Source organism: Crassostrea angulata, chromosome 3 (assembly GCF_025612915.1).
Source record: "Crassostrea angulata isolate pt1a10 chromosome 3, ASM2561291v2, whole genome shotgun sequence".
Classification (NCBI taxonomy): Eukaryota; Metazoa; Mollusca; class Bivalvia; order Ostreida; family Ostreidae; genus Magallana; species Magallana angulata.
Window position 1 is genome coordinate 47,646,124 of NC_069113.1, and position 26,434 is coordinate 47,672,557.

The window sequence follows — 26,434 nt, forward strand, 5'->3', positions numbered from 1 at the left end:
ATAACAATATACATGTATGTATAGAAATATATATCATATCGTAAACTAATATTTCTAATTGGTAAATGCTGATTGTAGAGGGATGGGGGAAATCACTCTGAGATATACTTTCTTTATGTGATAATTTATCACTAACTTTGTATATTAACATTAAAAAAAGATATCAAGGCATTTTACACAGTAATACACGTACCTGTTTGCCAATCTGAGTTTTTGATGAATTTATGATATCGAACAAATATGAAACCACAGCATATACAATTGTATTAAGTATCATTATTAAATTTACAAAGCATTTAGTCAAACAATATTTTGTCTTGATCTACATGTATTGATTAAATTTCTGAATTTGAAGGTCCCAGTCTGAAACCAACCTGTTTGCTGGTGGAAGCCCTCCTCAAGAAATCTCGGGGGAGCTGCCCAAAAACACAACTCACCTGGTGAAGCCGTGCCCAGACAACCGCCGAATCAGCACCGGGAGTATGCCAATCTATGAGACAAGGCTTCCCAAGCTGACTCAGGAGTCTTTTGGTAGGGGAGACCTTAGTTCACCAGTGCTAGACTAAGTGTATTAACATTAAATATTACACACCATTTCAAGTTGCTAAGAAGGCAGAATTTGGGTGATGATGACACTTTTTAAGGTAGCAGAATTCATGCTAAATGTTTTTCAAACGGTAGAGGCGAAACGGTTATGTGGCAAGTCAAGGTTACAACATTTCTCAACTTTTAGATATAATTTATCTTTAACCAAAACAATAAAAAGTTGAATAATTCTATTTTCAGCTGAATCAGAAGAGGAATCATCTGGGGACACTGGTGAGAGTGATGACGCACCAGACACTTCAGCCCTCGTAATCCCTGGGGCCCAGACGCTAGCTCCTCTTGCCATCTCAGAGAACCTGAGTGAGAATGATGTCCAAGGAATTATCTTGCCTGACTCCCTGCGCGGTGAATCCACAGCTGATAATTTTGACGAGCTGTACAAAGCAGACACAACTGTAGCCACCACTGTCTCAACAAGCTCATACACACTCAAGTCCACTACTAGCTCCGACACCCTGACCCCAGGAACCAGTCCAAAACCCTCCCCCAGGGTCAGTCCAAGGGTGGTGGTCAACGACCAGTCCTGTCAGACCAATGGAATGAGGTCACCCAGCCCTCGACTTGGTGTTAAGTCGGGCTTCTCCGGAGAATCCTTGTTGGAGTCGTTGTCCCAGATCATATCTCCGACCTCGCCTAAATCATCCAAGCCGATCCGCATACCTTCGCCGTCATCTAGAAGTGGACCTACCTCTCCAACGTTCAACCTTCCGTCGTCCCCACTTCATGGACGTACCTCTCCACTGCTTCGCCACACGCCACGATCTCCTAGTCTCAGTCCCAAGCATCCACGACGTACGCCGTCCCCGATGAGTCCCAGCATGTCGTCCCCTAACATCATGACACCCCACAAAATCAAGCAACCTTGTAAGTAAAGATGGACAGGAAATTTGGTATTATATAAATAGTGCCTGTTTGGGAGGGTAAGAGTTGAAATTGACACCCCTCGAAAACCATTGTCAACCGACGCAAAGTGGAGGTTGACAATGGTTTTTGAGGGGTATCAATTTCAACTGTTATCCTCCCAAACAGGCACTATTATTTTGTTATACTGAATGTCTTAATTTTAAAGAAAACATCACTGCTTTTAGATAGGAATAACATGAATTCTAAAGCGAACCGTACGCGCATTATTTTCGCGCATGTAACAATTCGTAATGTTACCCGTTGCTAAATGCGTTGCTAACGCTGAGGGTAATAAAACAAATTATGAACTGCGTCTAAACCAATCATATTTCAGTATTTAACTTGAAAGTATAACAAAAGCAATTGAATCATTATTGATATCATGAAGTTGAACATACATACAACAATGAAAAAATTTTGATTGTTTTATTTTTCTTAAACTAATGTTTGATGTAGATAAAAATTTTATACATGAATTCACTACATAATTGTGTTCTTCAGTTCTGGGAACTCGTGGAAGCCTAGAGGCAGAGTCCCTCATCACAAACACTCGTAGCTGTAGCCTGGTGTCCCAGATAGAGGGCTCCCCTCCCTCAGCCAAGGCAGGCGTGGTGGTCAGCTCCCACCGCAAGTCCAAGAGGAGGTAACTCATCCCTGTCTTTCTCCCTCTGTGACCCTGACAGTGTTAGTGTGTGCTCTCTATGTCATCAATCTTTTGAAATCAGATTCTTCACTGAGGATAATTATAAATATGCTCTCGCTTTTTTAACCAAATTTTTATATTTTGTGTTGTTTGATCTTGAAATTTTACCTGCTTTCACTTTCAGCAGCTTTTAAATTGTATTTCTTGACTGATGCAAGCTAAGCTAACTATCTGTAAGGCTTGTGTGCAAACTTTTACATTAAGTTCACCTTTGGAATGTTTAAAATGTTGGTATATTTGTAAAAGAAGATTTCCTTTTGCATTAAGTATTTACTTTTTACTCCCCAAAATCAACCAAACTGCATTGCAGTTTTTGACACCTGATACAAAAAAAATATACCATGCAGTCAAATTGAAATACTTCTCCTTTGCAAAACAAATACAAGTGTATACGTTTTACGAATTTTTGTAATTTTGTAAGTATGAAAAACATAAAAAGCTGGTTTTGAGCATGGAGGGCCGCAGATTGTTAATAATTACTGAATAATTCAGTGGGCTAGGGCTATATGATTGGCTGATTTTGAAAATTTAAACCACATAGTGTTGGGTATCATGATAATTCGCATTGCATTTTCAGAATAAAAATATCTTGCACAACATCACCACTACAACACTTTCACTAGGTTACAATTATGTTGAACGAAGGTAAATTATTTTGATTTGCCTTTCCTGCACACGGTACAAATATTATTCATGTAATTATTTGGTGTGTGGGATTGTGGGTAAGGTCTCTGTGGGCCTCTGTAAGTACGTTCTGTTCAGTGTGTCTACCCTTTTACAGAGCTACCTGGACCAGTTTTAGCCCAATGTTCTGGTAGGTATGAGGGACATGATGTAGAAGGCCAGAATCGTACTGAACTCTAGTCCGATAGTTATAGTCCATTAGTCTAGTTACACTACATAGTCACGCTAGACACTGTTATTTATTGCTCGTCTCTAAATTAACTCTATACTAACTTAGAGTAGGGATTTCATTACTAACTTCTTGTTTTTAACAGGGAACTGAATTGTCACAAGTTGGTTTAATTATTAACAACTGTATATGTCTGTTAGCTTTCATTGGCTGTAGTCTGACATAGAAATAGGTTACTATGTTGTGATTTTGTGAGCTTTTGTTCGTTACAGATGTGCACTGCAGTTTATGTGGTATTCTTTTATGAATTTGAAAAATAAAGATTTAATTGGTTATTTTTTACATTTATCTATAAAGATTTGCAATTGGAATTCTTTTTCACAAAAAAAACCCCAGATGTGGTAAAATACATGCTATTATTTTTGGTCCTTCACATAATGACCATCTTGCAGTCAAGAATAATAATATTGAAATAGTATATTGTCATTAATGTATTATAGGCCTAATGATTTATGTTTTGAAAACACAATCTCATTCTGTTCCACATCATTCATTAAATGTCATTCTTTTTTATCTTAGATTACAAAGTCAGTATCAATACTTGTTTTTAATGTGAAATGGTATCAATACTTAGCAGTCAATCATCAATTCTACCGAGCCAAGTTATTTCTCTTTTATAATAATAGATGTTCTCATTTTGTTATTAGACAGATACATATATTAATATGTTAGTCTATTGTTTCATATCATCCAATGTCTGGAATTGTTACTTTTTAAATGATGTATGAAAAGTTTATGAAAGAAAGGATCCAAGTAACCTTTATTTGTACAAATACAATAAAATGATGACAGATTATTAAAATTTTATTAATTTGTTTGAAGACCTATCAATGTATTTCTGTTTTTTACATCTTTATTATCTCCATTACAATTGAGTGAAATTTGATGATGATGATGATGATGATGATGATGAAGACAATATGTTAATGATATGTTCTCCTATCCTAGGTCCAGTTCTTCTGCTGCAGTGGCTGCTTTTGCTGCAGCAACAGCTGGCTCAGTGACCCCAGACCAGCAACAAGCACAAGGTCGTCTGCAGCAGGTCTCCATGGCAACAGGAGGTCAGCAGACGGCACAACAGAAACAATCACAATCCTCTCCTCGCTTTCTTACCTCAGGTACAATGTTAAAACAATTACTTTGACCAGGAAGAATGGTCAAATATACTGGATCAGGTAGAATGGTCAAAAGATAAATAAATCAGACAAAATGGCTAAAAGATATGATAAATCAGGTACACTGTTTCAAAGTTTTTATGAATGGGGTTGAATCGTCTATTTTGCTGTTTAACATTGTCATCAATTACAGTTTTTGATAAAACTTCATAGAGATTTTTTCGTGCATCTGATTCTTTTTTCTATTTTAGAACAATCAAGCAGAGTGGTTAAGAAGCGTGAGTCTGTGATCAGCACTGCTGCTACCATGAGAGTCCTGAACATCATCAAGCACTGGGTCTCCAAGCACCAGCAGGTAGCCATGGCAACAGTTAGCTGCTGGCTTTATACAACTGTGGCTGACCTTAAAAATCATTTGAGATTAAAAACTATTTAGTCTTATCCTATACTCTGTAATATAATGAACTTTAATGTTCTGTTTGATAGGACTTTGAGTGTGACAAGGAACTTAAAGCAGCAGTGGTCGACATGCTTCAGGAGATGGCCTGCAACACAATGCTGAACCCAGCAGAACACAAGGTACTTTTAATCCAACTTTTTTGGAGTGCTGCAAAATGTTTTGAATATATCTTGTCCAAACCAGTCCATTCCTGTTTCTTATATATAATATGCAAAATTATAGATGTAGGCTCCTCTTAGTACTGCAACTGGGGTATATATACCGGTCGAGAAAGTAACGGTCGGTTGCTTACCGATCAGAGCATTCAGGTTCTACACACTTTAAAATGCATGAACTACACACCGTAGTAAAATGTTTTTAATAAAGAATAAAGGAAACAACAATCAATAAAATACAAAATACATTTATTCTTTGAAAGAATTTCCAAGGTATCCGTTTTATTTTACAAAGATAGTGCTGCCTTTCTTCACATGCACATTAACAAACACGTGTGTCGTTCATACAGAGTTCATAAGGTCTGCATCTTTTTAAAAACCCCTGCAGCACTACATCCAACACAGTAGCTAAATCATGGTAAATCCAAGAAAGTAACATCGTAACATCGTTTCCATCAATTTTTACAAAAACACTACGTTTCTAAAATCTGTGCGATCATTGACATTGCTTGATCTGCCACAGTGTGTGGTTGCGCATGTGCAGTGTTATAACATACACAGGAAAACGGTCTACAATTATTGAGGATTTTTGAAGTATATGTGCTTAGATTTCGGTCTGTCTTGTTTTGTCCTTCATTTGATATTTCTTGCCAGTGCAGTGGTTGTCATATTATTTTTGTTCAAAACACGTTTTTACACGTCTTTTCGTCCAAGGTAACATTTCGGGTGTATGAAATACCTGAATGAAAGGAAGCATGAATATAGAGGGTGTGTAGCGATGAGCAAAACAATAGAAATCGACAACTAATATGGTGGTACATGTAGTCGGAGATAAAAGGGAATTAATGCATATTTTTGAATTCATGTCAGCTTTAACAGTGCCACATATGACATAGCAAGTTTTATAAATTTTGAGTTTCACGAATTGGTCACTTCATGCATAAGGAATGAGAATTTTTTATGCAATATGAATGAATGTAGACAGTAGAAGTCCCAACAGTGATCATTGGATCCTGAATTTTTGCCTTTTCGTTCCAACAGGTGGCCCTATCGTTGCTGAGAACAATAGCTAAAGACTCTGCTGAACAGAAGAACAAAGTGGACCTGGAGAAGTTACTGCAGCCACCAGAGGTCAGTTCCGATACTTAAGTGTGTGCATGGTTGGGGGTTCCTGAAGATTTAAAGAGAATTTGGACTGTTATTATGTATGAATATGGAAAAAGTGAGCCAGACAAAATGGTTCTCCACACCTTTGGGTAAAGTTTCTCAAACTAGCATCAACTAATAATTTATTAAAGGTATATAAAGTAGCATGTGTATGCCTTTAAAATGACAGGAAAAAAAGGGAAATATAGGTGGGGCATAATTTTCAAAAAATATTGTGCAATACAATTCTAAAACAAGAGTCCTTGCTGTATTTGAAATTGGGATATTCATGTTTCGGTGTACTGTCATTAAAAGCATTAGTCATAAGGTGTGGAGGACCCGTATACTCATGACTTAAAACACTGCAAGCTGATTGACAACAATGGGAGGGAGCTTGGTGTGTTAAAATTTGTTGTATAGTTTGTTTATGTTTAACTCTCTTTGTTTGGAACAGATTTCTACAAAAGAAAACTTTGACACCCTGTCAGCAATGGACATAGCTGAGCAGTTAACCTTTCTTGATCACAAGATCTTCATAAGCATTCGCAGCGAGTAAGATATAATACTTTCCTTCCTATATCCTTCTCTCTAATTTTTTTTTTTTATAACAAAACAAAACTCAACAAAGTCAAGTTTAATATTTTCATAAGTACTGTGAAGTGCACTGGTTATAAGTTGCATATCGCCATTTTCTTTAATACATAATGTAGATAAATAATACTTGGCATAGAAGTTTAGAAACAGTGTAAGAACGTTTTTGTTTCAGGGAGTTACTTGGTCAGACCTGGATGAAGTCAGAAAAGTCAACAAAAGCTCCCCATGTACTGCTGGTCAGCAAGCGATTTAATGAAGTCAGCCGATTGGTTGTCTCGGAGGTAGTAACTCGCACTGTGCTTCAGGAGAGGGTGGCCTGTATTGAGAAGTGGGCAGCGATTGCAGACATTTGTCGGTGCATGAACAACTACAATGGCGTCCTGCAAATCTGTGCAGCGTTTGTCAACAGCTCTGTGTATCGAATGAAGAAGACCTGGGAAAAAGTTCCAAAATCAGTAAGTTCAAAATAACTGTCACTTTTAGTTGGATGAATAAAAACAATTATCTAGTGTTGTAATTTGCAACAAAATATGCAACTTTCCTCTTGCAGTTTTATAATTAAAATCTTGTAAATACTAAATATGCTGGTACATATTTTTACTAAGAGTACACAAATACTTTAAAAATATCTAATATATAATAACAGATATTATCAATATTTTTTTAATCTAATTATTATTTAAAAAATATGTATTTCAACAAATGTGACGTAAAACGGTTGTTGTTTTTTTTAGACTAAGCAGACAATAGAAAAGCTTCAAGATTTAGTGTCTTCCAATGGAAGATTTAAGAACATGAGAGATGCTCTGCACAGGTAAGACACTTTGAAAAAATATTATCCTGGTCAAGGCACCAAATTATTTTTTTTTCCGTGGACATATTTTTTCTACAAAATGTATACAAACTCAAAGAATAACAACATGTTGTACATTGATCCTGTAGATGTGACCCTCCCTGCATTCCCTACCTTGGGATGTACTTGACAGACCTGTCAATTATTGAGGAGGGCATACCTGGAAACACAGATGAAGGGCTCGTTAATTTCTCCAAAATGAGAACGGTATGAAAACAAAGATATTTCAATAGTGAAGGATAATATTCCAAAGCTATTGCCAGCTGCCCCCTTTTTTGGATGAATAAAGAATAAACTTAATTTTTATTCTAATTTTCAAATTGTCAATAAAAAATGCCACTTTCAGAATAGTGTTAATAGTTTGGATTATTTAACATTATACAGAAAATGGTATCATCAGTTATTGTATTTACCTTTTGGCAGTAAAATTGTTTTTGAAATGACGATTGTAAGAATAAATACCCTTTATACCAAATACTTTGCATTAAAAAATTATTATAAAATCCAAAATATAGATATGGGTTTTTGATATCAATGTTATTATGTACCTGTATTCTACTGCAGATAGCACATGTGATTAGAGAGATTCGGCTTTTCCAACAGACACCTTATAAGATAGAACACATTCCAAGAGTAAGGAGGACATTTTTTTTCCAAATTTGAAAAAAAATCATGAATTTGTTTTTTGCCAAAACTTAGATGAATGTAATGCATAAAACAAGTATATGATTCATGTATAATCATATCATTTTTTTTTTGTAATATTTCTCTTGTTATGTCGTAAAAATACTGTTATTTGAACGTAGAAAGTAACAAAAATATAGAATTTTACAAATTAAAGTGTCATTCAAAAAAAGTCATATGATTATTTTCTATTTTGCACCAGGTGACCAATTACCTGCTGGACGCTAATCGTCTCCTTGACGACGACCAAACATACCGGGCTTCCCTGGAGATCGAACCCAAGCAGTCTCGTTTGTCCAACGTCTCAATCAATCCGTCCTGACGGAACAATATCACTGGGACTTCCATTGGAAAAAGCCAATCAGCAAAGGGCTTTTACGGGGGATCAGGATTCCCTTTCAACGACCCATTCCAGACTCTTTCTTCTGTGGTTGTCAAGGCATTCCATGCATAGTGGAGAAACATCGAAGATAGGATGTAGCTGTTGTGAATTTAAGGTGTTTTAAAAGGCTTTTCAGATTGCATTTTGATTGATTTTAAGATGTGCTTCACATCCAAGCATTGCGTATGGCATCTTCTGTTGGTAAAAACCGGTGACTTTCCAACTTTGTCTGAAGTACCAAATTAACCAGAAAACTCAATGATCTTGGATAATTCTTTTTATTTATACCCCAAAATGACACACCATCAACTGTGATCAATCAGATTTTTTAGGAATCACCATGGAGACACATTTTATCACACAAGATGAAAAGACAAAAGGATAGCTGAGTGATTTTTTTCTGCAATCTCTGTGAGCAAAGCGAGTCCAGGTTGTTGTGTATGTCAACAGTGATCTCATTCGATTTGATGTTCGTGCCATGGTGATGAGGCAATTTGTGGCGTCTCTTGTCTGTTTTCAGCTGTAGTTAACCAGTTGTTGTCATGTCCATATAGTCTCACTTGATATTCTATTTATTATATACTTGTTATATTTCTTTTACAGTTTTGACACTGCATTTGTGAAGATTAACACTTGCTTTAGACTTAGACAAAGTTATTCAATTTCTGGATTTGAATTGTTTGATTTTGGTTTGTAAGGCTGTCTGAGATTGGAGCACATTTGACCCTGAGTGGTGTTTATGTTGTGTGTCACGTTTTCTAACATTTATAATATTTGTAGTAGATAACTTGTATTGGAAAATTTTATATGCTATTTCCTTTCAGTTTTGGATGCACTAACTAAATCTTAACTAAGATAACAAATTGTAATTGGTGTCTTTGGTAATTGGTTTGAAAGAAAAGTTTGGCAATGCTCTTTAAATATTTTCTCCATTGAAAATTACATTCCAGTATTATGATCACCATACCCCAAAACTTTATTGGGTCATTCCAGATCTGGGCTGATTAGCTATCTGCATTTTACTAAACCGATGCAAAACTTTTTAAGTATGAAAACCAAAGAGCTGAATTATGTATATACACAAAGAGTTTGCTCTCAAATATATCTAAGAACCACAAAGACTGAATCAATGTGATACAAAGCTAACAAATTTTATTTTAATTACACACCAACTTAAACCAAACACAACATTTGACCTGCAAATAAGAAATGCTTTAACCCCATGAAATTGTTATCAATGATAAACACAAATGTTATGTCAGCAACAAATTTTTATAACAAGTGTATTAAGTGGTAAAGAACACTTTTGGAGCATTATTATAATATGATATTACTGTAAAAAGCAAAATTGGAATCAATTTTAAGTACCAGTATGTTGGGTAAAGAACAATCTCCTCTGGTTATGGATGGGAGAGAAAATTCAGAGTTTTAAAAACTTTAGACAAAAAATTACATGTATATATTTATATGGTTGTTTAATCCATGTTTTCTAAGACAAAATCGTTTAAATTGGTGGTCCAAGCAATTCCATTCCCCAAAGCAGTGTACACACTTTTTCAGACTTATTATTGTTGTGCTTTTTCTCTAGCCCTTCCGGAAGCAGCCTATATTATTATTAGTTGAATGAATGTACTGTTTTTATCTGACATGACACTGTTTATATATCTTCCCTGTCAACTGTTACTATATATATTTAATTCTATTAAAATCTTTCTTTACAAATCCGTTTTCTGTAGTTTATCATATTTTTTCGCCTTATTTAGTTGCATACCAACCATGCCATAGATAATATTAATTAAAAGTCATTGAACAGAAACTGGAACATGCCAACGCCCACTGCAACACAACCCAAATATATACTCGGTGTTTATTTCCCCTTGTGTTTGCATTTGAAATTTATGAGGTTCAACTTTCTATAACACGCCTGACTGATACTTACTCGACTTGATAGAACCGTTTCAACAAGAGTTTAGACTTTGGGCAGTACCTGATAAAGTTCGATTTGATAAAGGCGGAGTCTACACATGGTTAACTGTCCAGCCATTGGCTAATATATATGCATACATTGAACGCAATGAAACTCGTCCGACTTCATCCAGGGATGTATATATTTTGCTGAAACAGCGTCAGTTTCACACACCAGAACAACGGTTTTGACAGTCTATGAATATTAATGAAGTAATTAACGAATTAGAAGAAAGGAGGTCAATGTTTGACAGCTTGTTTTGATGAGCAAATTAGATAATAACATCCCACCGAAAGTCCAAGCTCTTGTTAAAACGGTTCTATATCCCAGTGAACTTGAGATAAAAGATACCACTGAGTCTGCGTCATTTGTTTCATATTTGGATATTTCACTGGAAAGGGGCGTTAATGGTAACGTAACAACAAAACTTTATGATAAATTATCCTGATGACTTCAATTTTTCTATAGTCAACGTTCCTTCCTTATGTAGCAATATACCTTCATCACCTGCGTATGGAATTTTTGTCTCTCATTTAATTCGGTACGCAAGGCATGTTCCTTGTAACCACAAATCAGAGCAGACACGTAGATTGAGACAATTTGCACTGCACAATATGAAAATCGCTATCTTCACATAACTGAAAGGTAATTTTCGGTCATCTGGAATTCATTCTTTCTAGAAAATCTTCTTATAACCACGCCGAGGCCATCAACCGCCTCCACACCCCTGGAACAAATTCTGCATCTGAGTCTGGAAATGCATTCTTTGTTATGGATGGCGTAACCATTCCATCAAATGATTTTGTCATTTATATCACAGCATTTCCATCCTACATATTTATCCTATTTCACTTAGAACATCGTCAGTATAATTAGTACTTTAACATATTTGTAGCTAAATATTACTGATATTAGTAATGTACATGTAGAATAACAATTGTATTTACCACATTCCATTCAGGGAAATTATTTCAAAATATTCAAAACGAGATTTTAACCTTTTACTTTCGGTAGGATGTTAGTATTTATTTCTTGCATCAGAAGAAGTTTGAAATGATTAAAAAAACTGATAAAAATTTTTTCCTTATGGTTGCATTCAAAATCTACGACGTTCAATTTTCTATGAAAACATTTTGGCGCATCATCACAAATAAAAACGTCATCGCGCGTTTTGAAAATGTTTATTATTTGTAAGATTAAATAAAAGGTCCAAACTTACAAAACCAGTTTGGTATGTAAAATAATTATAGAATCATATCTACTAGAACTTTAAAAATAGATTTTGCTCTACCTAGTTTCTGGCACTATATTTTTAGTCGCGGAAGCAAACCGGTAACTTGTTAAGGAAGGAGTCTTTTCTGGTTTTCGACTTGTCAAATGTAAATTTGATTGATTGTTCATTAAATCAAGATAAAAGGAAATTAAAATAGTATATTTTTCTTTCTTTTTTACTATCATACAACTTGGCATAGAAAAATGTAATCAATGTTTAGAATGAAACAAGGACTATATTTTTGGCGTAATTTTGGCGTAGGAAAATATCACGTGTTGCGCAATTCAGAATTGCTGCAGATTATATATATAAATATAATGAGTCTGTTTTAGCTTTTTAAAAACAATAACAATAATGTTGGATTTTTTTTACTAATGTGAACTAATAATATGATACTTGGGTTTCAGAATATGTTTTAAAATATGATTTGTCTATCAAATAACATTTTTATAAGCTTTTTAAAGCGCCCATTCTATACATTGATTTTTGTGAAAAAATCACTAAAATCAGTTTTTCTCTCTTATGAAACGGTCAATATATTAGCTTTTCTGTCAATTTATATCTTTATATAAAGTCTTCATAATACATAAAAATTAGAAATATTTTATTATCGGAAGCATAAAAAAAAAAAATCAAAATTTCTTCAAAATTTAAGAAAATTAGAGGAAATGCGGGCTAAGCAATATCAATTTTAGTATAAATATTTATTCCAATTTAGTAGTATAAGCTGATAGACACTCTCATGGTCTATGATTTCATTGAAGATTTGAATCTTCAAATCTAACAAATGTCTACAGAACTATAAAGAGCTACACTTACTTTTATCACTCTTTACGTTGAGGAAAAAGGTAGTGACCTTGACCTGACCTTTATCCGAAAACAAAAAGGTCAAATTTAATTAAACTGATAGAATCATTAAGTAATATGATCCGTTTGACTGTGTCAAAATTTCATGCATTTCTTATTATAAGAAGTATGTTTGATAATGAAAAGACTCCTTCCTTAATATAGTTATTCCATGTATGTTTCATATCCCTGACTAAGAGCATCTATTATGATTTTAAAGTGACGGTTCACAAATACTGCATACAAATAAACAACATGAATATAATTATAAGCACTTTTGCTCATCTTTCATTATTATCATACCGCACTAAAGGTAGTTGTCTGCACAGCCCAGGTGTGTTATAGGACCGACAACATCCAAAAAGAATTAAGGCTTATTCCTTAACTGTTTTCCTAGTGAAATGTGCACAGATTGCGCTGTCTTAGCTCAAGAGCCAGACAAGTCTTGTTGATTTAAAAGAGCAATGCCAATGGCTGAGTGGCCAACAATGAACTAGACATACCTACGTCACATTGCTGTTTGACACAACTACCCAAAGCTCAAGCTCTTGTTTAAATGGTTCTAAATCAGACGAATAGTTGAATTATGATTGTTTTATAATTGCTTGACAGCAGGTTTGGACAGTGTTGGATAGAAACAAGCAAATTCAATGAATTTTTACATATTTAATTCTCAAATGTACAAGATGGCCGCACACACATCCCTTTTAACACTTTATCCGATCAAAGCCATGAAATGATAATTTTGAAATGTAATGAAACATGATACAAACTAAAGCTACAACACCGCGTCTACGTCTGCATGGAAATAAAAAGCTGCGCAAAGTAATGGGCACTCTATAAAAATAGTTGTACGCAGCCTTGCTCGATTATTCATGGTTGAAAAATTTCCAGGTAATCCCTGATTTTAAGTTTAAACGTTACCACAGTTTAGCCTTGGTAATTTTTTATGAATTACATCTTTTATGAAATGTTAAACACTGACAACCCACCCATTTAAATGTATCATGGTCCAGTGCAGCTACTTTTCAAAAGATAGAGTAACAGGTGTCGGTAACATATATTTACCTTAAAAGAAGTAGTCCTGATGAAAAACGACAATGTACTCTTCTTTATTAGATTGTATTCGTATATTTCCAAGTCCATGAGAGACGACTAACTAAGGTGAAAGATGTTTTTTTTCAATTCTTAACAATGAAGTAATGGACAGCCCAACTACTATCCAGGTAAATTTGTTTTTCCTTATTTAAAACATTGATTACAGACTACTCGATTTTATTAATAATCCATTTTTTGTTTTGTTGTCTTCCTTTTATGAATAACCTAGACAATATACCTTTTTCTGTCTGTCCGTTCGTTCATCTATCTATCTATCTATCTATCTATCTATCTATCTATCTATCTATCTAATTATCTATCTATCTATCTATCTATCTATCTATCTATCTATCTATCTATCTATCTATCTATCTATCCTTTGGGTAATGAGTATATTATATTTGATAAAACAGATTTTTGACATCATATTAGTTTTTGGAAATGATAACCAAACTTTTTCTTTATCTAAAATTGTCTTAGTTATTATACCCCCGCTCCGAAGGAAAGGGGGTATACTGTTTTACCCTTGTGTGTCTGTCTGTCTGTCCGTCTGTTCGTCCGTAACAAACATTTCTGTCGCATTTATCTCAGCAACTATTTATCGCAGATGCTTGAAAGAACTATATATGATATTAGTCAAATTTGGCCCCCAAAATTCGCTATTCGGTACATTTACTTGTGTTATTTTGTAAAAGAGTTCACATGAAATATGTTTTTCACCCATTTATTTGATTTACATGCACTCACTGGTAGTATATGACGTCAGAAGTGATGCTATTTTTATAATTCAATCAAAATCAACCAAACTTTGAGATTTTTCTTATCTTTTTTCGAATGGGAAATATAGAGCGACTCTTTGAAGAAGAACGAACTTTTGTCACTTATAAGTATTGGAAAGATACATCTTTGGTGAAAATATTTTGTTTGTTCAAGTAGTCGCTCAATGTTTCCTTAAAGAAAAACTGCCTCAAAACAAGCCGTTTTATGCTAAAAATGAGAAAATGGCGGGAAAAGGTAAAATTTATGATGTCATATTTTTAAATTGTGGGCACTAAAATCAAAATGAAAATTATGAAAAAACTTCAAATGTATATTTGTACAAATAAAACAAAGAATTACAGTAAAATGACAATGTTCATTTTAGGGGGCCATTTTAAGCTCAAACCATATAGTCCTTTTTACACAGTGTTTGTTAAGGCATGCCATATCGTGGGATTTATTTTTGTACCAATCAGACGTCAACTTCCTGTTAAATGACGACTTTGTTTTATTTTAAGCAAAAATTTTAAAACAAATTTTTGCCAAAGAATTCTCAGCAACTGTTTATCGCAGATGCTTGAAATTTTTACACAGTATTTGTATAGGCATGCCATATCGTGGGATATATTTTTGTACCAATCAGACGTCAACTTCCTGTTAAATGACGACTTTGTTTTATTTTAAGCAAAAATTTTCATACAAATTTTTGTCAAAGAATTCTCAGCAATTGTTTATCGCAGATGCTTGAAATTTTTACACAGTATTTGTATAGGAATGCTATATGGTGGGATATATTTTTGTACCAATCGGACGTCAACTTCCTGTTTAATGAGTACTTTGTTTATTTTTAGCCAAAATTTTCAAACAAATTTCCGTCAAAGATTTCCCAGCAACTATTATCGCAGATGCTTGAACTTTTAACACAATATTTGTATAGGCATGCCATATCGTGGGATATATTTTTGTACCAATCAGACGTCAACTTCCTGTTAAATGAGTACTTTGTTTATTTTAGCCAAAATTATCAAACAAATTTTCCTCAAAGATTTCTCAGCAGCTATTTATCGCAAATGCTTGAAATTTTAACACACTATTTGTTTAGGCATGCCATATCATGGGATATATTTCTGTACCAATCGGAAGCCAGCTTTCTGTTAAATGTCGACTTTGCTTATTTTGCATATTCACATCAGAGCGGGGGTATCACTAGTGAGCATTGGCTCACAGATGTCTTGTTGCAATTGTTTTTTTTATCGGATGGCATGCTTGATGAAACCTAAGTGATAAAAATATAAATCAAAATAATATAGACACAATGCTCAATGATGGTTTTGTTTTATGTTTCTATAATCGGATGCTTGAGTTACTGAATACAATAGGTCAGACAGCGTGAATTACTTTTTACCAATTAACTTAGGTGCAATCGTTCTTGTTTCCCACCAGTGAATGTTATTTGAAAGTCTCAAGCAATCTGAAACCATAACACTTGCAAACAGCGTTATATACCGTGTCATGACCATAAAAAGTTGTTTTTTATTATATACAAATCCTTGAGTGCCTATTCAAAGAAGCTGTGCTTTATAGATCCACCCTGTTATAATCAGATAACATACTGGAAATACCAAAACGTGGAGAACCCTGGGAAACCGAGTAGAATCGGGAAAAGATTGTTCATCAACGACGTGAAGACCAGGACGATGATGCAAAAACATTCGACATAACCTACCAAAGAGTCGACGAAAGAGTTTTCTATTCTACAAAAATGGTATTGGTCTAACAAGATATATGTCAACCAACGCTCAGTAGTAAAGACCCCGCTCTGATATAAACACAGAATCATTTAATAGGAAGTTAACCTGGGATTTTCTCTCCAACATTAAAAATTTAAACAAAAACATGACCCAAACTTTGTTAACACAACAAAGAATTGTGAGCTCTGTTTATCGAAATCGTAACCATGCCCCTCTTTAATATCAACTTTCATTTCCACACCTGTAGAACTCATATATATAAATGGTTTTGCTATTGAAAATGTATGAGAAGCACAAAAGTATCCCTTTATATCTGAAATATAATCAGATAATTTACTTGTGAATACAATTATATTTCATAATTTTGAAGAAAACTTTGTCTAATAGAATTTGCAAGCTGTAGGGGAGCAAATAAAAATTGTGAAAAGTTTAAATACTTTAGAATTACAATTAGAATTAACATTTTCTGAAGCTTTAGTGTTTTTATCTTCAAGATGAGTACTAGTAATCCATCTTCTGCAAAGCGGCCAAGAGTCAGATTGGAGAGAGATATTAATACTGACGAAACAGCTAATCATTCCGAAGAAAATACGCACCCTTTCTTTGCTAGTGATACAGTTGAAATATACAGAAGACAGGGGAGAACAGCAGCAGAGATCGATGAAGACAGGGATGGTAGTCATCAGAAGAGACAAAGTCGTAAAAGAAGAAGATCTCAATCGCCCTCACATGGTATATCTCACTAACGTTCCAATTCATTCTACTACTTCTTATTTTGGTAAAGCTTAAGAGACGAGGTTGGAAGTTTTTGATTCAGGTCATACTTTAGGTAAATATTACTGACATCGGTAAATTAAATGTAGAATAACAATTATATTTACCTCATTCCATTCAAGTAAATTATTTCAAAATATTAAAAACGCGATTGTAACGAGCACAGTTTGCTTCATACGCGTATAAGCTTTCTTTTGACATAAAAAAAAATCGGCAAAAGAATAAACCTATTAAATGACTTAACCTTGCTTATATTAAACCCAACGAACTTTTGTAGGTAAAGGATGTACATTGACATTTAATCAATTCTTTGCCATAATTTCTTTGTCATAGGTTAAGGTCAAAGCGAATCCTATGAAATTGTTATAATTTATTACTTAAGCGGGAACCTTTGAGAAAGTCACCATCTCGATGATCTCTAGTTAGTGTTTATTGTAGGTGCCTTTTGCTTTCCAACAAACACCCTATTTGTTTTTGGTTGACTACATTATTTCCGTTTTTGACACATTGATATGTAAGCTATTTTCAAAGTGCAGACATGTCCATAAGTGTTCTCCTAATTTATTAAATATATTGAGTTAAATATCTCTAGGATGATGGACAAAAGTTGTAGATGTGTATGAAGGCGTTTAAATTTGTCTGACACAAAAGGCAAGCTTTGGCCCAAAATTGAGTAAAATAAGATTGGGGTGTTTCGTGGTTTTCATTGAATACTAGTGTCTCTTTTCTTAAAAAATATTTTATAAAGACAAAAAAGTTGATAAACCGTGAACGTTCATCTGATATCGAGAAAAAGGAATTATAGTCATCCAAATTAGAGGCGCTCTAGACCTCTAATTTGGATGACTATAGTCTTTAAAATTAATTACATTCACCCCTGAGAAATATTTGTTATAAAAGCAAAATGTTCATCCTTTTATTTAATCATCAAATGATTGATTTTTGATCATAATTGTGGAATTATGTGACTCCTAGCTTAACGTAATTCTTAAATAATGCATGAGACAAATCAATTGCTTATTTGTTTTAAGAAATATAAACCATATCATATCAACTGGGTATGCTTTTGGTATTTTTACGTATGATTGTCTTAATTTATGGTACTCGTTTCTTGAAGCTGAACACTAGTTATTATCCGCCATATTTTTCTTCCATACAACCCCCATATAAGCTGCAGACATTTTGACAATTCAAATTACATGTATTTCGTATATCTTTTTTCTTCTTCTTTTAGCTTTTGTCCATGAACGTGCGTATTGCGTTGTGTGTGTTTTTACAATGGAACTTTGAAAACAACGTTACATATTATTTTTTAATTTGGTATAAGGCATTTTTGGGCTGAGGAGTATATATAGTGTAAATAACTTAACTCCTGTCCAAACAGGGTCCTAAGAGCAGGGCCAAAATTTGACCATTCAACGAAAATTGTAAATTTTATGTACCGCGGGGAAAAGGTTTTGTTCTAGGACGGACCAAAATGGTCATATAGTTTTTTAAAAAGCATAAAAATCTTCATCTTTAACCAACTGCATATTTAGAAGAGGTTTTTAAAAACCCTCTTTCAAAATTTCAGTCATATTTCGCCCTGTAGTATAGTTATTTTCAAAATATCACAAAAATTGAAATGTAACAATTCTTTACACAAAAATACCCATGGTACTTGTGTCAGGGTTCAGGCCCTAGGGTGTGGCCAAAATGGACATATGCTAAGTAGTGAAAATGTAATCAATTACGGGTACGTTTGGAACGACAAGTTTGTTTACACCTACATATACACGTACCAAAATTTGGGTTATGTTAAGTAATCTGTACGTGTAAGCAAACGAGCAAAATTATTACATTCAACATTTTCAACATGTTTAGTTTACTCTCACTGTTTATAAAATAACTCGATGAATTTGATGAAACCAAATGCACAGTCGTCCTCAATTTATCGTCTGCTCTACATAAAACAACGCTTGATATACACAAAGTCTATATTTTTATTTATAATGCTACAAGATTTCACCTCCCTGTGCTTTTGATTCTACTGTATACTTTTTGTACAACTTGTAGAGTTTCGCGGATTGCAGAAATTATGACGTAATACATATAAAATTAGGGGATCCCCCTATACTCTGTCCCAAGATATCCTAGATTCACATTTTGCTTGATTGCTTGATATTTATAAATACACCAGGTTTCAAACATTGTTCATTCAAAAGTAACGATCCTGTACGCTTATCAGGTACCTATACAAAATGCTGAAAAATGTGATGTCTACGGGGATTTTGTATTGCAGCAAGCCCGGCTGATAACGTTGAAATATTGCGCGATGTAATCCGAGTGTATTCCGAATGGAGAAAAGATGTAAACATTCCCCATTATAGATCTCCGTAAGGAATCTGTTTTCGTTCCTGTGAATTTTTCCGAGTGAAAGATGATAATGTGTCAATTAAATTATCTTGGAAATTATCCCTCTCAACTATTTCAATTGCACTTCTTTCACGGGTACATGTATGTGGCTTTTTTTTTTATTAAAAAAACGTCCAAATGTGCTGCATAAATATCTTGGGACAGACTATAGTTACACGTATTCATACACGTAATAAATTATTTCAATAGTGGTTTGGAATGTATTTCATTAGAAGAATTAATAGTAGTTGCACTTCAATTTTGTATGTTAAGTATTTCTTATAATGAAAGACATCCCCAACTACTATAAAAAATAATTACTTCAATAGTAGTTGTATTTTAATAGTGGTTGCAAAGTGATTCTTCTAATGAAAAACACCCCAACCACTATTGAAAATATTTATTTCAATAGTGGTTTTATTTCAATAGTGGTTGCAAAGTGATTTTTCTAATGAAATACATTCCCAACCACTATTGAAATAATTTAATTCAATGGTGGTTTTATTTCAGTAGTTGTTGCAACAAAGCCCTCTACTTAAACTTTGAAATTCATTACCCCTGTCTTGGGCATTCAGATCGTAGGGCAGGGCCAATTATAGCGGTATCGTGAAAGGCATATAATATTTGAAAATCTTTTTTTTACTTACAAAGAATTGAAAGATAAATTGATGCACACGTCAGATGTTCATGAAGCCTTCAACAAAATTGTGAATTTCATGGCTCCTGGGTCAGATGTTCAGGCCCTTTGGTGGGGTTAATATGGCCATATATTCAAAATGTATTTAATTAAGGAATAAGGAATCATTCTTTGAGTATTATGAGGTGATAGTTTCGGTCGGGGCGTGATCAAATCCAATAAAGCCCGAAGGGCTTTATGATAATTTTGATCACGCCCCGACCGAAAGTATCACCTCATAATATTCAAATAATGATTCCCTGTTACTTATATTTATATAATTTTAAGCCATTTTACGATTAAATATCAAAATATAAATAAGCAAACCCCGCTGGCGCCCCAATTATACGCCATTTGAAGTTATAGGTTATATAGTATAATGTTATCACAGGCAAAGACACTGGAAAGTGTAAACATTCAAAAAATCTTCTTAACATCCACAGCAGGGGGATGAACTGAATGCATGGCGATAATATTCATGAAACCCTCTGCCTAAACTGTGAAATTTATTACCTCCATAGATCTGAGCCGGTGGTTCGGGGCCTGGGGTATGGCTAAGGCCAACATAAGAATATAATGAAAATGTATTGAATTTTATAATATAATTTTATTTCTCCTTCACTTCCACAGTCGGCGCGCATTATTACATTCATAATGTCCTGTTCTTGACTCGTAAAATTTGCTGCCTTTGGGGGAGGGATTGAAGGTTTAAAATGGGGGGGGGGGGGGGTGTGTACGGGTGTATAGTGAACATATAGTGGTAAGCTATTGTCGCTTGTTGTGAGTACGTTTAACTATAACAATATTACAATTTTGAAATCATCTTGAAAACCATAAAGTAAGCTGTCATTTGGCCATATTAAATTAAACACTTGGCAATATTATAAACCAAATATGTGTTCTTTATTAGGAATCTAATTCTATTTCCTGTGTGTTGTATGCTTGCAGTAATAAAATTTGTGAGTTTTGAGTATTATAAATGAAACCTGATAATGATGATTAGGGCCTGCAAGTCTCATTTAATCAAACTTTTACAATGAGCTAGGATACAGACAATTCCTCCGACCTCAATCATCCTTTATAAGTTTTTCAAACATGCAGTAATAAATGGGGGGGGGGGGGGGGGGGCAGTCAGAATTCGGATTAAATGAAAAAATGAGACCCACTGACAGGTCAATCTCAGGGCTATGGTACTCAGGTAACCGCCAAGGCCTGTAGGCCTCTTGTTTTATTTACTATCGAACCGCATTTTAATATAAAAAGCTTTATTCTTTTTTTCTTACTATGCTACAATATATTATACTTCATTATATTTGTATTACATAGGTAATCATGGCACAGATGTTAAAATGGCGAGACGATTTACAAATCCCAGGTATCTCTCTCTCTCTCTCTCTCTCTCTCTCTCTCTCTCTCTCTCTCTCTCTCTCTCTCTCTCTCTCTCTCTCTTCGTTTTATAATTCCCTTTACAGGCCGCACTGCCCAGTCTGAGTTATAACGAAGCTTATATAACACAGACATACTAGTACACGGTTTAATACTGAGAGTACATTAATATGCTGCATTCACCGTCTGTTGCACACTCTATCTGAAAATCGCTTACATCACTTGTCGAAATGTGATATCGAAATATTTCAGTGTTTTCCTGTCATTTGTTTCGTTTCAATCGGTGTTTTACCATAGTTGACGGAATTTAATGGCGGTGCGCTTTATCGCACTCTGAAAAATTGCGCACTTTGTTATAAGATTTAAATTGCTTTAATTTTAATTTGGGACCAATACAACGCGCTTTGAAAAATATAAAAAAAATTCAAAGTGCGTTGATATCGACGATATATTAATGACTTTTGAGAAAAAAACCATTCAGGGTTTAGGTCGAAATATTTGATATACTATATTTTTATAAACTTGGTATGAAATAAAGTGACACGCGCCTTTATCACACCCCTGTATCATCACCCTTTAATACACCTTTCCGGTACATCTTTGTACTTTTTATTAGAATTATTCCGGACCTTACACTTTTTTCTGTGCATATCTGAAGTCGAAACTATTATAATTACTTATTAGGTTAGTTACTGACTCACTATGGGAATATATTGGGTTGATCAATCTCATAGTTGGCGAGGCGAAGCCGAGCCGTCTATGAGATTGATCAACCCAATATATTTCCATAGTAAGTCAGTAACTAACCCTAATAAGTGTTTTGTTTTCCCGAGGACTATCAAGCGACATATTTATTCACAAATAGCGATGATCAACGCAAAGCCTATACAAGATGCCTAGCATCTTGTCCAATTTAACTCATTTAAACTCTTCAAAATTTTCAATCCTACCTTTCAAATACTCTTTAAAAATCTTAAATGCCAATCCAATAATGGCACAATAACCTTTGAACACCCATTTAAAGCCAGTGTTGCTCAGGTGAGCGATGTGGCCCATTGGGCCTCTTGTTTCAACTTAAAAATGAAAATAAGCATTATTAATTCAAATACATAATAAAAACAACAATACATGGCAAAATCTGTATCACATCCCATATCAACCCACGACCAATATCAGCCCTCTGGCCTTTGGCCCTCGGATTTTGCCATTTATTATTCTCTGTATATACAATAAGTCATTAATTGTTCATGTATTTACCTTGTTGAGCTCGATGAGATATATTTGAAAAGGAACCCACTGTATTCTCAACTATTTTTATAAACATTTTCTCGATTATTTTTTTTGTTCATATAAACTTACGTAGTTTGATAATTTACACATACACATGTAATTAAAGAACAAATATATGGGCAGCAGAAAATGCAAAAATATATTTTTAAAATAATAATTCAAATTCAACTATGCAAAATAATATCATTAATGACTATAAATACAAAACAAACGTCTTCTTTTTAACATAAATATACATAAAATCAACCAAAGGTATCTTTATACAAATCAAAGAAACAAAAAGTAAAACCAACATACAAAAATGCAAAACGAACAGACATCAACTTAAAACAAGGTGTGTGTGTGTGTGTGTGTGTGTGTGTGTGTGTGTGTGTGTGTGTGTGTGTGTGTGTGTGTGTGTGTGTGTGTGTGTGTGTGTGTGTGTGTGTGTGTGTGTGTGTGTGTGTGTGTGTGTGTGTGTGTGTGTGTGTGTGTGTGTGTGTGTGTGTGTTCGGAGGGGGGGGGTAGTAGTCGGGTGGGTGGGTGGGGTCGATCAATACGATTATTTAGCTACTCTCAAATTCCAATATTCAACTTGCTTTTTCAGATTCGTTGGTGATTGTATTCTCAGGTAGGAAACTCATCGCATTCAAATACTATTTGTATGTTAGTGTATATTGATGCTGTGGTGAGCAATGTTCCTATGAGCCTCTTGTTTAATTTTTAGGATGAAAAATGTACCTTGTCTGTCGAGGAGTGTCTATGAAGGACTTTGTGAGAAAGTAGGAAATTCAACAAAGGTGAACTTCAGAAGGGAAGTAATTGACATTACTGAGGACTTATTAAGTACTAGTAATGTATGTTTTGAAAACAGATGCTACAAATTTAAGTTGAGTGGAAGTTTCCGTGAAGGATTCAGACTAAAGACTTCTGATATAGATATGCTTGGATGGTGTCTAAGTGATAAAGTCGTTTCCAATCCTTCTCAAATCTGTCTCTACCATAACCCACACCACACAGTGATACTGATGGAGTGTGATGATCTACCCCCAGGGTTTACAAGACTGAAACTCATTGTTCCAGGTCATGTTTTTCATGAAATATCTTGTGTAGAAATTAATGATGAATTATATGTTCCTAATTATTCATTCACCAAAAATATGGTTAAAACATTAGAATCCACAGATTTTAATAGGACATTTTACCATGGACCTGCCATATCTATGGTATCTGCTTTACTGGAAACCGATATTGTTATTTGTTTGAAGTCAGACCACTGGCCAGATACAGCCAAACCATGGATACAAAGATGTCAACAATCAGGTTGGCCGGTAGAGACAGTTGTGTCACAAATAGTGAATTCTGGCTGCCATGTTGTACCTATTGGTAGTACATCTGATGAGAATTTGGAATGGCGAATCTCATTTTCAAATGCCGAACAAATGATTGTATATTCACTTAATCATTGCCAATTTATATGTTATGGTCTATTAAAAATATTTCTCAAGGAAGTCATCAATGAACAAAGCAAGTCGCCAATATTGTGTTCATATTTCATAAAAACAGTTCTATTTTGGGTCATCCAGAATGACAGAACTCTTAAATGGACCCCAGAGAACCTGCTTTGCTGTTTCTGGAACTGTTTCAAATTACTTATTCACTGGGTCAATACAGGTTGTTGTCCAAATTTTTTTATTCCACAGAACAATATGTTTAAAGTAAAAGTCACTGGGCATGCACAGGCTGCATTATTTGATCAGTTATATGATTTTTATGCCAATGGGATTGAGTGTCTGTGTTTAAGTCCAACAATCAAACTTTATTTTAATGATGCAATCATCAACAAAAATTTGCCATTCATGCAGGAAACAAGTAGATATCTGAATGACGTTCACGTTTTAGAAGAATTACAAACAATAGGAAAAATTGTAACACCACTTACTGTAAAAAATTTAGAAGAAGTTGTCGTGTTCATGAACAGAATAGAAAAATTTCTCAAAGGAAATATCACAAAATATCAAGCAGCGATAGTGCAATACATGACAGCATTAATAATTCGTTATGCTGGAATGATACTACAACGTATGTTACAAAAGAAAATGTGTAGAAAACACACTTATTTGACAAAAAAGTGGGCATGTTCCATGTTTAAATTTTCTTCTGCAATAGGCAGTGTGCCTGAGCATCTTTATCTAGCCATGTACTATTATGGAGACGGTCAGTATGAACAATCACTGAGATGTACACAGAGGGCAAGACCTTGCTCCGTGGAAGTAAAGTCATTTAATGCTATGATGAGAAAATGCATGATCTATTTCATTAATATAGGTAATGCGGACACGTTTTTCGGTGAGCTTGTGATAGAGCAGAATGCAAACGAAGAGATTAGTGGTAAATCTGGCGAATTAATCATTCCTTTTAATGTGATGTTACACATGATGTTGATACTGAATTACCATAAATTAGGTGCGAGAGTCTTGGCACAACAGTCTCTACAGGACCTCCGCACACTGCTGCACAATGGTAAAAGGTCACATGTTCCCACCATATTTAGAGAAATATATCCATACGTTTACGCTCGGCTGCGTATTTATGGTGATCCATACTATGATGTTCCGTACGCGGACATATCATGGCAGATACTTGGGATTTGTCAACATATCTGTGGGGACTACTTGGGAGCTCTAAACTCATACCAGCGTTCACTGGCCGTTAAGTCGTTTCATAGAATTCACAAGGCAACTTATCTAAGAATGCTAATATCACTCTTTGCTCTTATACAAAGCCGCTCAAAATACTGGGATGGTTAACCGCCAATAAGAGTTATTTGTAATACGAAGTACAGCTGCAATAGATAGCCCCTTAAAGCGTCTAAAACTCTTAAGAAATCTCATGTTTACATACGAGTTTACTAGCTGTGACTTTGATAAATAATATGTGTGCTTTTCAAAGAGCATTTCATTCTCAGTGTCAGGTAAATCAGCTGTGCTATGTGTATGTGTAAATACGATATGCATGTATATACATTATGATGTACTGTATTTTTTACAACTTCACTTCGATATCGGTTGTATATATTTTTTTAAATATTCATCATCAAGTATTGTATACATACTATGCTATACATGCTATACATTTTCTGAGTACCATTTGTTTTTATCCATCCCATTGTTTTTGCAATCAGTCATGAATTATATTTTTTTCGATTTCTGAAATGACACTCATAAGCAATTTATTTCCAGTCACTTCACTCGACGCCAAATCAGTGTTTCGATAGTTTGTTTTTAAAAAAAATTAAAGTAGAAAAAAAAAGAAATCTAATTTATCAGGAATATTTGCTCAGTGTATAACGGTAATCATATTTTTATTGAATTATCAAAGTGGTTGCATATCATTTATTCACTTACAAATTCATTAGTAAAGCATAAAAAAAACATTTGTATAGATTATTTGTACTAGTTGCTTATAGTCATTTATTTTCGTGGTTTTTTTTTTCTATTTTGTTATAATTATCTTCATCCTCTTCTCATTCAAGCATTATGTCTTAAATTGTCAGACAATATATGTATTACAATTTAGTAGTTTATTAAATCCAACCGTTGTAATGAGTCTTGCTAAATTCAAATTAACTTTTTTTTAAATTAAATGAGTGGTGTCAGACAGTATGAGCATGCACAGTTGACTTATAAAAATCGTAACAACAACAACTCCCTAAAAAACAAAAACAA

At 34.2% G+C, this 26,434-nt stretch overlaps 3 protein-coding genes across 9 annotated transcripts in view; all 3 read left to right on the forward strand.

The window, feature by feature from the left end:
- LOC128175645 (ras-specific guanine nucleotide-releasing factor 2-like) overlaps positions 1–10,236 on the forward strand; it is a 56,978-nt gene extending 46,742 nt beyond the window's left edge. For 5 of the 7 annotated variants that reach the window (XM_052841431.1, XM_052841430.1, XM_052841433.1 and 2 more), the window contains 14 exons: positions 356–531; positions 787–1,470; positions 2,011–2,152; positions 2,994–3,026; positions 4,074–4,243; positions 4,492–4,595; positions 4,727–4,819; positions 5,897–5,986; positions 6,456–6,553; positions 6,768–7,050; positions 7,330–7,409; positions 7,538–7,655; positions 8,013–8,081; positions 8,335–10,236. In XM_052841431.1, the coding sequence (XP_052697391.1) occupies positions 356–531; positions 787–1,470; positions 2,011–2,152; positions 2,994–3,026; positions 4,074–4,243; positions 4,492–4,595; positions 4,727–4,819; positions 5,897–5,986; positions 6,456–6,553; positions 6,768–7,050; positions 7,330–7,409; positions 7,538–7,655; positions 8,013–8,081; positions 8,335–8,454 (2,260 nt within the window). In that variant the 3' untranslated portion in view covers positions 8,455–10,236. The remainder of the gene's footprint in view (positions 1–355; positions 532–786; positions 1,471–2,010; positions 2,153–2,993; positions 3,027–4,073; positions 4,244–4,491; positions 4,596–4,726; positions 4,820–5,896; positions 5,987–6,455; positions 6,554–6,767; positions 7,051–7,329; positions 7,410–7,537; positions 7,656–8,012; positions 8,082–8,334) is intronic. The other 2 variants (XM_052841435.1, XM_052841437.1) reach the window with 1 other exon arrangement.
- A 2,676-nt stretch (positions 10,237–12,912) lies between these two features.
- On the forward strand, positions 12,913–23,341 carry LOC128175211 (uncharacterized). Its single transcript, XM_052840663.1, has 4 exons — positions 12,913–13,825; positions 16,702–16,939; positions 21,378–21,426; positions 23,314–23,341. The coding sequence occupies exons 1-4, from the start codon at positions 13,802–13,804 to the stop codon at positions 23,339–23,341; spliced, it is 339 nt and encodes a 112-aa protein (XP_052696623.1). The 5' UTR covers positions 12,913–13,801.
- On the forward strand, positions 23,288–25,994 carry LOC128175210 (uncharacterized). Its single transcript, XM_052840661.1, has one exon. It carries the CDS (start codon positions 23,435–23,437, stop codon positions 25,514–25,516), a length of 2,082 nt encoding a protein of 693 aa, XP_052696621.1. The 5' UTR covers positions 23,288–23,434; the 3' UTR covers positions 25,517–25,994.
- Positions 25,995–26,434: the final 440 nt, after the last annotated feature.

What these genes read in the sequence shown, in the direction of transcription:
- LOC128175211 (XM_052840663.1), top strand. Translation starts at nt 13,802, where the DNA reads ATGGACAGCCCAACTACTATCCAG. An exon ending in ATCTCAATCGCCCTCACATG is followed by an intron (nt 16,940 to 21,377) that starts GTATATCTCACT and finishes TGTATTACATAG; the next exon opens with GTAATCATGGCACAGATGTT. An exon ending in AGACGATTTACAAATCCCAG is followed by an intron (nt 21,427 to 23,313) that starts GTATCTCTCTCT and finishes TTGCTTTTTCAG; the next exon opens with ATTCGTTGGTGATTGTATTC.
- LOC128175210 (XM_052840661.1), top strand. Translation starts at nt 23,435, where the DNA reads ATGAAAAATGTACCTTGTCTGTCGAGGAGTGTCTATGAAGGACTTTGT.